The sequence below is a fragment of the Oncorhynchus gorbuscha genome, linkage group LG06, assembly GCF_021184085.1.
Source record: "Oncorhynchus gorbuscha isolate QuinsamMale2020 ecotype Even-year linkage group LG06, OgorEven_v1.0, whole genome shotgun sequence".
In the NCBI taxonomy this organism is placed as follows: Eukaryota; Metazoa; Chordata; class Actinopteri; order Salmoniformes; family Salmonidae; genus Oncorhynchus; species Oncorhynchus gorbuscha.
Genome location: NC_060178.1, coordinates 17,427,373 through 17,439,548, shown reverse-complemented (window position 1 = coordinate 17,439,548; position 12,176 = coordinate 17,427,373). Strand labels below are relative to the sequence as shown.

At 42.4% G+C, this 12,176-nt stretch overlaps 1 protein-coding gene across 1 annotated transcript; it reads right to left on the bottom strand.

Moving 5' to 3' along the window:
- Window positions 1-2,043: 2,043 nt before the first annotated feature.
- On the bottom strand, window positions 2,044-11,408 carry LOC124037635 (arg8-vasotocin receptor-like). The gene is made up of 2 exons (XM_046352546.1): window positions 10,279-11,408; window positions 2,044-3,523 (listed from the first exon to the last, which is right to left on the bottom strand). The coding sequence occupies exons 1-2, from the start codon at window positions 11,225-11,227 to the stop codon at window positions 3,261-3,263; spliced, it is 1,212 nt and encodes a 403-aa protein (XP_046208502.1). The 5' UTR covers window positions 11,228-11,408; the 3' UTR covers window positions 2,044-3,260.
- Window positions 11,409-12,176: the final 768 nt, after the last annotated feature.

The following is a 12,176-nucleotide window of genomic DNA, read 5'->3' as shown; positions in this document are numbered from 1 at the left end:
GATGTCCAATCAATTGAATTTACCACAGGTGGACTCCAATCAAGTTGTAGAAACATCTAAAGGATGATCAATGGAAACAGGATGCACCTGAGCTCATTTGAGTCTCATAGCAAAGGAATACTTATGTAAATAAGGTATTTCTGTTTTTTATTCTATATAACTGTTTTTGCTTTGTCATTATGGGGTATTGATGAGGAAAATATTTTATTTAATCAATTTTAGAATAAAGTTGTAACGTAACAAAATGTTACTCTCTCAGCTGTGGGAGAGAGCAGCAGGCTGAGGGTCCACCTCTCAACATCCCTCCATTCTCCCTTTCCTTTACTGACACAGAGTTGCTGAAACTTTATTTCTGCCTCATGCACAAATTAATGTTGTTACTCCTATGAACAAAGAAAGGGAACTATTCTTCAATATTAAAAAAGACCCAAGCCACTAATAATAACAACAACGCAAGCCTATCGATACACTTTCCTTCTCATTCATTATTGCTTCAGTGCTTGTTGTAGCGCTGGGTGGAAATAGGAAGAAAGCCCATTTTATGTCTTATAAAACTGTTGAATACAAAGTGTTTACAGTGCTGAGTAAGAACTTAAACATGAACTCAATCATAAAAACAGCAATTCTTTGCTGGATTCGTTGACAGTCTCTCTCTAGTAATGGTTTTAAATGTTTAAAAATCTCACAGTATCAATTTTGCTGTAGCTACGTTACTGTGCCCACTGGGAAGGCACAGATTTTGTACCTTCAGACACATGAAATGGTTCAAAATGCCAAACAGTTTGCGCAGGGTAGCTGAATCGGGTGCACCTACTGGCAACAGTTTGCGCAGGGTAGCTGAATCGGGTGCACCTACTGCCAACAGTTTGCGCAGGGTAGCTGAATTGGGTGCACCTACTGGCAACAGTTTGAGCAGGGTAGCTGAATCGGGTGCAACTACTGCCAACAGTTTGCGCAGGGTAGCTGAATCGGGTGCACCTACTGCCAACAGTTTACGCAGGGTAGCTGAATAGGGTGCACCTACTGCCAACAGTTTGCGCAGGGTAGCTGAATTGGGTGCACCTACTGCCAACAGTTTGCGCAGGATAGCTGAATCGGGTGCACCTACTGACAACAGTTTGCGCAGGGTAGCTGAATCGGGTGCACCTACTGCCAACAGTTTGCGCAGGGTAGCTGAATCGGGTGCACCTACTGGCAACAGTTTGCACAGGGTAGCTGAATCGGGTGCACCTACTGCCAACAGTTTGCGCAGGGTAGCTGAATCGGGTGCACCTACTGCCAGCAGTTTGCGCAGGGTAGCTGAATCGGGTGCACCTACTGGCAACAGTTTGAGCGGGGTAGCTGAATCGGGTGCACCTACTGGCAACAGTTTGCACAGGGTAGCTGAATCGGGTGCACCTACTGCCAACAGTTTGCGCAGGGTAGCTGAATCGGGTGCACCTACTGGCAACAGTTTGAGCGGGGTAGCTGAATCGGGTGCACCTACTGGCAACAGTTTGAGCAGGGTAGATGAATCCGGTGCACCTACTGCCAACAGTTTGCGCAGGGTAGCTGAATCGGGTGCACCTACTGCCAACAGTTTACGCAGGGTAGGTGAATCCGGTGCACCTACTGCCAACAGTTTGCGCAGGGTAGCTGAATCGGGTGCACCTACTGCCAACAGTTTACGCAGGGTAGGTGAATTGGGTGCACCTACTGCCAACAGTTTGCGCAGGGTGGCTGAATCGGGTGCATCTACTGCCAACAGTTTACGCAGGGTAGCTGAATTCGGTGCACTTACTGCCAACAGTTTGCGCAGGGTAGCTGAATCGGGTGCACCTACTGCCAACAGTTTACGCAGGGTAGCTGAATCGGGTGCACCTACTGCCAACAGTTTGCGCAGGGTAGCTGAATGGGGTGCACATACTGCCAACAGTTTGCGCAGGGTAGCTGAATCGGGTGCACCTACTGCCAACAGTTTGCGCAGGGTAGCTGAATCAGGTGCACCTACTGCCAACAGCCCGAAATGCAAAAAAAAAAAAAAAAAAGGAACATCATTGTTGTTTTTTTAGAGAAATGTTTGGCAATCGACTAGAATAGCCTTGGAGATCGATCAGTTGATTGCGATTGATCCGTTTGTGACCACTTCTCTAGAAAGTTAGGTTAAGTTCAATCTCGCGCTCCTCTCCATGGTCTGATATTTCTCCACAGTTTAGAGGGAACATTGCCTGGGGCAGGGGTGCACATTTCACTGCGGACGGGGAGACATGCCCCCCCCACACACATTCTGAAATTGCATTTTTGTCCCACCCCCCAGTAGTATAATTGGAATGTGATACAAAACTAGGCTTGTGTGCTTTAGGACCATGCGGACGCCTCCGATTAGTCGGGTAGGCTGTTTTGAGTGTTTATCCCACTGGATTAAATAAACAAAATTCCCCCCCACACACACACTTCTAAAAACAAAGTTGCGCCCCTGGCCTGGTGTGTCTGTGTAGAAATCCAACAGGCAGGCAGACATCTCTGTTGCTTTGTAAACCATCCAGGCCCAATTCGTTTTTTAATTCACACTGAGAGAGTGGCTCACTGGGGAAATATGGCCAACACAGGCGGCAACCTGTGATCTAATCCAGGGTCCTTAGTCACTGAGATCTGTCCTCATCTGAATTAGTCTAGGCTTTGCTGTGGAAATTCCTAGACCGGAAAATCATTAGTGCATTGGAAAGAGGACCCTGTGAGTGTGGAATGTTTTAGAAATTATTATTATTATTTTACTCAACTGATATAGCTGTTGGTATTTAGATAGTTCAGATGATCAGTTTCTTTTCTACTTTACATTTTCAAATTCAGTTCTGATGTATTTCACCCAATATAAACTGTCTTAGACTCCAGAGAATCAGGTTTGGAACCTGTTGAAACACTGGCCTGTAGACTATATGGCACATAACATATAATCTTCAATTTATAACATGTTTTACCAGAGGAAATAGTTTATCACTTTGTGATTTTGGTTTATCACTCTGACTTCTCAAGACTTCATTCTTGAGATGTTTTTCTGACAGACAATCCAGACAATATATCCCAAAACAATGGTGTAATGCTCATCTATTTTAGGGACACATCAATCAATCAGTGTCAGTATCCCACCCGTTTTAAAGTGGTACCTTGAAAGTCTTAGAATTGTCAAGTCAATAAGAGTCAATCAATAAATAACCACCAGCTTGTGTTTGTGAGTTTAACACGTTGTGTTAGGTCTCTGCTTGACTAGATTGAATGGAGAACTAGGGGGAGTTGTCACTGTCTTTCCAAGTGCCTGAACTGCACGTCGGGCTTCGGTTGGTCATTTTAGTCAATACCGTATTTCTCCGGAGACTGCTGTCCGAGTCCTCTTTCTTGAACTTGTAGCGTAATTTATTACAGCACGGGAAACAGAGAGTAAAGTCGTGCAGAAGATGCCCGCTGAAGATCATGTATATCCACGGGTTACAGCAGCTGTTTAGACTCGCGAGGAGCGCGGACAGTGTGACAGCGGTGTTCTCAGATTCTGGAAGGAAACGGAAAAAAGGAAATTACCAAAGATAACTAATTTGTTCAACAGCTGTGGTATAAATCAACGGTGCCGTGAAATCACAATCACTAAACACAATCGCTTACATGCTGATCTATATTTAAACACCTGACATCTCCATATAGATGATTCCATCTCCATATAAACGATTTTATTATTATTTATTATTATTTCGAGTATTCTGTGTATTCTGTGTTTAAATTTCGTAACGGGATTGTGCAGTGTGCCTGGTGCTCAAAAAAGGATTATGCACAATTATATAAACACGATCTCACACTCAGTTTGCGCAAATATGTACAACAAGTATTCCAGCAGATTTCGTAAATGTTTGTGTGGCCTAATTCGTGTGAAAACACACATTTGTTTGCGACTTCATATATAGGAAAATACATTTTCGGAGAGCAAACATCGGAACAATCTTTTGAAAGTTATTGGAGCAATGCATTTTGGTCAATGGTGTTCTATACTGCATTTTTGTGTCCCACATTTGTTTATTTATATAAAAAAATATGTGTAATCAACCAGGTTGTCACCGAAATACTTATAATGGTATAGTAGACTGCTGTTTTCTATGCTCGTTTTCGCAACAATAATTTTGGGATACTGGTGCCTTGTCAGATTATATGATGGTTGACAGATTAGAGTAAAACGCTTTATTTGTCTTATTGCTTTTAGTATTGATGAAGGTATTTGATTTGGGAATGCGGATACATTTTCAAGATGGGAAATTAATTCACCAATAAATGTGGGGAAAGAGAAGACCTGGGGGGGAAAAATCTGTTTGTTTTAAATTCCCCTGGTGCAACTGCATGGTATTTGTCACTATAATAAATCTGGACTATGATCAATTAAAACATATCATTGCGGTTAAACAGGTTCATGCAAAATAATGAATTATGTTGGCTAACACTTATGACACTTCCAAGGGCGTTTCATGATGATTATTACGGTTGTGTCAATCATGTTATATACTTAGGCTATTTTAACAGGGCATATGCCAGCATTATAGGCCTACTGCCTCTGCCCAACGGAATACTAGGCTTTCATGGCAATGGCCGTTAGAGCTCACTTTGCCACATTTGAGCCCGGTTAGACTCCCTGTTGCAGCTTTCACTTTCTTCCACTGTATTGGTGGAAGAGTTGTGATCATGTCCAGATCATGTCTAGTTAGTGATCTAGTGGTGGGAAGCATTCTGTTTTTCAACATTGTGTTGGGTGTAATTACATTGAGATATCTAGAGAACAATGGATAAGCAACAATGGGCATGACAGATGGAAGTAGTCACTACAGGTGTGATCAAGCGTTACATTGAAGTTGCCTGAAGCTGAATGGAAAGTGCTATGCCCTGATCAGTTATTCAGAAGAAAATCCTCTGTGACTATCTATTCTAAATAAGTTCATTTACCAGGGTGGACCAAAAAAAAAACAGATTGTAGGCTGCCCTAAAGCTCTCTCCTGGCCCCTTACACTAAGTCTGAATTTGTCCTGCTAGGTGACCTAAACCTGGACATGCTTAAACAACCTGACCAAGTCCTAAAGCAATGGGACTCACTAAATATGTATCAGATTATTACCAATCCCACAAGGTATGACTCCAAACATCCTCGATGTTATCCTCACAAATAATCCTGATGGGTATCAGTCTGGTGTTTTCTGTAATGATTTTAGTGATCACTGTTTTACAGCCTGTGTTCGTAATGGCTGCTCAGTGAAACTGAGTCATTAGTTCTGACTTGTCATAGATGCTTGCTTAAAAACTTCCTTCATGACCTGGCCTCTGTAAATTGGTACAGAATCAACTTGATTCCCTCTGTCAAAGACACTTGGACCTTCTTTTTTAATATTTTCAGTGATATTGTTATCAAACACGCCCCCATAAAGCAAATTAGAATTAATAACAGGTTCAGCCCCTGGTTCGACCGTGATCTTGCAGAGTTACTCCACCTCAAGAATTACATTTGGCGAAAGGCTCGGCACACCCATACTCAGGCTGACTGGCTCTCATTCAGGCAAATGAGAAGTAAGTGCAATTAGAAGTCAGTTAGTTACTTTAAGGAGCCATTCTCTCTCTGTAGGTCTAACCCCAAGAAGTTCTGGAAAACGGTTAAAGACCTGGAGAATAAACCCTCCTTTCAGTTGCCCATGTCCCTTAAAGTTGATGATGTGGTTGTTACTGACAAGAAGCACATGGCTGAGCTCTTTAATCACCACTTATTAAGTCAGGATTCCTATTTGACTCAGCCATGCCCCCTTGCCCATCCAACATTTCCTCATCTCCCACCCCTTCTAATGCGACTAGCCCCGATGCTCCTCCCTCTTCTTCCCCTGCCCGCTACAAAGTTTCTCCCTGCAGGTGGTCACTGAGTCTGAGGTGCTAAAGGAGGTCCTTAAACTTGACTCCAAAAAAGCATCTCGGTCTGATGGTTTAGATCCTTTCTTCTTTTAGGTTTCTGCCCCTATAATTGCCAAGCCTATCTCTGACCTTTTTAACCTGTCTCTCCTCTCTGGGGAAGTTCCCATTGCTTGGAAGGCAGCCACAGTTAATCCTTTATTTAAAGGTGGAAATCAAGCTGATCCTAACTGTTATAGGCCTATTTCTATTTTGCCTTGTTCATCAAAAGTGTTGGAAAAACTTGTCAATAATCTTGATGTCTATAGTATTCTCTCTGGTTTCCACTCAGGTTATGGATGTGTCATTAAATGTCCTCCATGATGTCACCATTGCCCTTGATTTTAAGCAATGTTGTGCTGCTATTTTTAATGACTTGGCCACAGCTTTTGATACTGTAAACCATTCCATTCTTGTGAGCCGGCAAAGGAGTATTGGTGTCTGACGGGTCTTTGGCCTGGTTTGCTAACTACGTCTCTCAAAGAGTGCAGTATATAAAGTCAGAACATCTGCTGTCTCAGCCACTGCCTGTCACCAAGGGTGTACCCCAAGGCTTGATCCTAGGCCCCACGCTCTTCTCAATTTATATCAACAACATAGCTCAGGCAGGAGGAAGCTCTCTCATCCATTTATATGCAGATGATACAGTCTTATACTTAACTGGCCACTCCTCTGATTTTGTTTTAAACGCTCTACAACAAAGTTTTCTTAAATGTCTAACAAGCTTTCTCTGCCGTTAGCCTTGTTCTGAACAGCTCCAAAACAAAAGGTCATCTGGTTTGGTAAGAAGAATGCCCCTCTCCCAACAGGTGTGATTACTACCTCTGAGGGTTTAGAGATTGAGGTAGTCACCTCATACAAGTACTTGGGATTATGGCTAGACGGTACACTGTCCTTCTCTCAGCACATATCAAAGCTGCAGGCTGAAGTTAAATCTAGACGTGGTTTCCTCTATCATAATTGCTCCTCTTTCACCCCAGCTGCCAAACTAACCCTGATTCAGATGACCATCCTACCAATGCTAGATTAAGGAGATGTAATTTATAGACCGGCAGGTAAGGGTGCTCTCGATTGGCTAGATGTTCTTTACCATTGGCCATCAGACTTGCCACCAATGCTCCTTATAGGACACATCACTGCACTCTATGCTCTTCCGTAACCTGGCCATCTCTGTATTCTAGTTGCAAGACCCACTGGTTGATGCTTATTTATAAAACCCTCTTAGGCCTCACTCCCCCCTATATGAGATATCTACTGCAGCCCTCATCGTCCAGATACAACACCTGTTCTGCCAGTCACATTCTGTTAAAGGTCCCCAAAGCACACACATCCCTGGGTCGGTTGTCTTTTCAGTTCGCTGCAGCTAGCGACTGCAAAAAGCTGCAACAAACACTCAAACTGGACAGTTTTATCTCAATCTCTTCATTCAAAGACTCAATCATGGACACTCTTACTTACAGTTGTGGCTGCTTTGCGTGATGTATTGTTGTCTCTACCTTCTTGCCCTTTGTGCTGTTGTCTGTGCCCAATAATGTTTGTACCCTGTGCTGCTGCCATGTTGTGTTGCTACCATGTTGTTCTCATGTTGTGTTGCTACCATGCTGTGTCATGTGTTGCTACCTTGCTATGTTGTTGTCTTAGGTCTCTCTTCATGTAATGTTGTGTTGTCTCTCTTGCCGTGATGTGTGTTTTGTCCTATATTTTTAATTTATTTATTTTTAATTCCAGACCCCGTACCCGCAAGAGAACTTTTGCCTTTTCGTAGTCCGTCATTGTAAATAAGAATGTGTTTTTAAATGTCTTGCCTAGTTAAATAAAGGTTTAATAAAAAATGTTTAAAAAATGACAAACTAACTGTTTAAAGTGTTATTACAACTATGGTGTTCTTTTGTTACTGAAGCTTATATATCTAAAAACCTGACAATGATCCACACCATATGCGTAGACAAATAATGTGTGTTACGCAGCAAAACACAACTAGCCTTTTTTGGGGGATGCAAACCAGTAATATGAATCACTGTTGATCTATCCTGTTCTGATCTAATGAGATGGATGCAGAATTCTCTACGGGCTAGAATCAAAGCCTTTCCCAGTCATGAAGAACGAAGCTAGGCCTCTCTTGGTTCTAATTGGCGAAGACTGAAGTCAAGTTAGGGGTTATATGTCAGACTCTCCTATACCACTTTGCCCAACATGTTATGCCCCAGAGGTTGTAAATGAACTATTTTTAAGGTGATATAACTTGTGTCATTATTATAGGGGTGTGAAACCCATAGCTGAATGGCTTCAGACTGAGCATTTCTCACTGGAAATTGCTGCTGCCATTGAACATAGCTTAGGGTTTGGGTATGTAATTCAGGTCAGACTCTCTTATACCAATTTTCCTAACATCTTATACTCCATAGGTTGTACATCAACCCTTTTTAAGCTGATATATATTGAATTATTATTATAGGGCTGTGAAACCCATAGCCCGAAGGGCTTCAGACTGAGCATTTCTCACAGTTTATTTACAGATCGCAATTTCCATTTTTCCATTATCTTACCAGGTAAGTTGACTGAGAGCACGTTCTCATTTACAGCAACGACCTGGGGAATAGTTACAGGGCAGAGGGGGGGGGGATGAATGAGCCAATTGTAAACTGGGGATTCTTAGGTGATTATTTGGTCATTATTTACAGTAGTGTGTTGATTAATTATTGCTTTCTTAATTGGAAATAAAGAACATGTATGAAAATGTCAAATATACCAACAGCTAAATCAAGCAGAGATTTACGATAATTTAACCATGTTAATCATTACTGAAACATGCAAACTATAAACATGTAACAAGTTAAAGATAATGAATACATGATAAGTAGATACAACTATTTTATACAAAATTATTCATAAAAATTTCAAGAGTTGGCTATAACATGAGTATAAACTAAGTGAGTGTGTATGTAAGTGCTTGTGTGTGTGTGCATTATGGTGTGTATTATAGTTTCCCATCATACAAATGTATCCCCATTGCCCAAACAAATACCTTCATCAATCCCAGAAAAAAAGCATGTTTTTTTCTCCAATAAAATTGGACATAGCCTTGTTGAAAATGCATTATGAAAGAAATTGTGTAATGTACATGAAAAATTGGTGCCCTGTATTAAATGCATTATGAAGAAAATGTCATGTAGAATCCACGAACTCGTGTAGGCCTACTGTTGTCTACACGAAAAAGAGCGTTTGTGACTACAAGTGCCCCAGTACCCCAAAGTATTAAGCGACAACAAGCATAGAAAACAGTATTAGCATTCATTTAAACAACAACGTAATGCTACTAATATATTACAATTACTTTGGTGACAACCTGGTTGATTAAAAATATTGGGTTGTTAAAACATTTGTTTTTATATAAATAAATGTGAGAGGCAAAACAAGGACGTGTAGAACACCACTGCCCATCATGCATTGCGCTAATAACGTTCAAAAGATTGTTCCGAAGTTTGCCTCCATAAAATGTATTTTCCTATGAATGAAGTCGCACAACAATATATGTATTTTCACGCGAATTAAGCCACACAAAACTCACAAAAACGCACGATTACTTTTTGTAAATATTAGCACGAATTGAGTATGATATTTTTTTTTACCATGATACATAGTGTAACGATCCTGGGTTTATAAACGCGGAAATCGACATTGCGGCACGAGCATGATTTTGCGGCACAGTCGATTGCGCGCCGGACGTCGGGCGAGAAGGTCGATAGTGCGAGTCCCGCTTCCTGCTGTTTCATTACAACCGGTGTCAGAAGTGATCGGACCTTGCATACACGAGAGTGCGTGTGTGCTTGACCGATGAGCGCGTTCCTGTAAAACCTAGAACCGCAAACTAGCGCGAGGACTCGCTCTTTGAAATGAGGGAGTTTTGTAACGACCCTGGGTTTATAAGCGCGGAAATCGACAGTGCCACACGAGCATGCTTATGTGGCACAGTCGACAGCGCGCCGGACCTTGGGCTGGAAGGAGGAGGGTTCGAGACCTGCTCCTTGGTGTTTCATTACAATATAGATGCATTTCTATTCTGCTTCAACAGTATACATATTCCACGTATGTGGATATTCATCACAATTACTTAGTAAGAACAATATTTTGGTGGGCACAGAATGGATATACATCACCAAACAATTTGCGTAATCCCCTATATAGACTGTGGCTTTAACATGAGTTTATTAGTAGAGGGAGATAAACATAATTGAGTGAAGATAGCTCATGTTATTAATTGTATATCAAGGTTCACCTTTTGGTTTTGTGTGCGCAATCCTCTGTGCGCAATCCTTTTCACAATACAGAGAAGTCACTTACCGTCCCATGCGAAATTCTCATCCCACACCGACCACATCTGCACGATGAAAAAAGGTGACCAGCATATTATGTAAGCCAGGACAATCACAAACGTCATTTTGACAGTTCTCAACTTCGCTCTGGATATAGTAGTAACGTTGCTAACAGAGTTAATTCCGATCAGACCGTTTTTAGACGCAACACCCGCGTGTGTGTTTCTGGTTTTATACTTTATGTTCTTCCAAATGCTGTGGCAGATGAACCCGTAGCATATCATCAGAATGAACACTGGGATTACGAATATACTGACGGTTATCCAAGTGATGTACGCCTTTACGCCCCACGGTTCTATGAAGTGGCCCCAACAGTCGTAGACAACCGAACCGTTCTTGATCTCACTCAGAGAGAAGATAAAGTACTGCGGCATGCTGAGGACCAGACTACACATCCAGGTGCTGATGATCATAATATAGGACCGCTGGGTGGGCTGCTGAAGGGTCTTCAGAGGATGGCAGATGGCGATGTAACGGTCCACGGTCATCATCACCATCATGTAGGTGGAGGCGAACATGCCCATCACCTGGAGGTGCTTCACTATCCTGCACAGGACATCTGGCCCGTAGAAGCGAAAGGTGATCTTCCAGCAGAGCTGCGGCAGGACCTGGAAGAAAGCGACCACCAGATCAGCTATGCTGAGGTGCCGGATGAAGAGGTGCATTCTCGACTTCTTTTTCTTAGTGTTGAACATGGCCAGCAAGACACTGACGTTCCCAATCACAGCCACCACAAAGGTGATGCTGAGGACCGCTATCTCTATTTTGGCGACCTCTTCGTTTCTTCCAAAAGGATCGCTCCCGTTCGGGAGGACGGTGCCATTGCCAAGGTTCCCCATGATCGGATCATCCGTAGGACTGAAAACCAGAGACTGGTTGACTCCGTTGAAGAGGAGCCCATGGACGGGAGTGTGCATTGCACAAACCCTCTGTGCGCGCTTTGGCCCTAGTTACAGTTCCAGAGGGGCAGAGTTGTGTGAATCTCCGTATGTCAAATATGGAGCTACCTCTCTAAAGGGAAAGGACTCTTCTTGGTTTCTGAGCTGCTGGGCCTTTTAAACGCGAATCACATTTCGGCCACCACGCCTTGTGCTGTTGTAGCCATACCCACTTGTGTATCCTATGGCACGCAGCCAGTCATGTTGCGCAAAACTGGACACAACCCCCCCACATCACCAAACCGCCTCTTAACATACTAGTTTGAAGTCCATCTTTGAAAATGTATGTTTTGTGTATGTGTGACAAAACATTAGCGCATTGGAACTGTAATTACACAAACAAATCATGTAAATGCTGTATGGTAAATCAATTCGAAATGTAAAAGATTTCTCAATGTAAAATATTCGGTTGCTAATATACAGTTTAAATTAACATATACGGGAATCCCGTTCCATATAATAAGGTGAACAATTGCAGAATGCTTGATGCATTCCATTTAAAATGTAACTACGCAACTCTTATTTACAACGACGGCCTACCGGGGAACAGTCTCCTTGATCAGGGGAGGAACGAGAGATTTTTACGTTGTCCGCTCGGGGATTCGATCCAGCAACCTTCCCAACGCTCTAACCACGAGGCTACCTGCCGCCCCTTAGACTATTATGAACACTTCTGACAGGAATCAAGTCCTAGATTTGTATTTAGTTTAATTATAATTATTTATATGCAGCCTACACGTTTTCGTTCTGAACTCAACGATTTGAAATGCAGCTCCAGCGCAGTTTACACCTCTGACACCGCCAAAACTTCAGCTATGGGTTACACTTGATCTGATTGAATCTAGGCCTAAATAATTGAGATACACAATTTTACCATTTGAAGAATTTCATTCATACAGAATGAAATCAAGAAAATCGCCTCAAACAA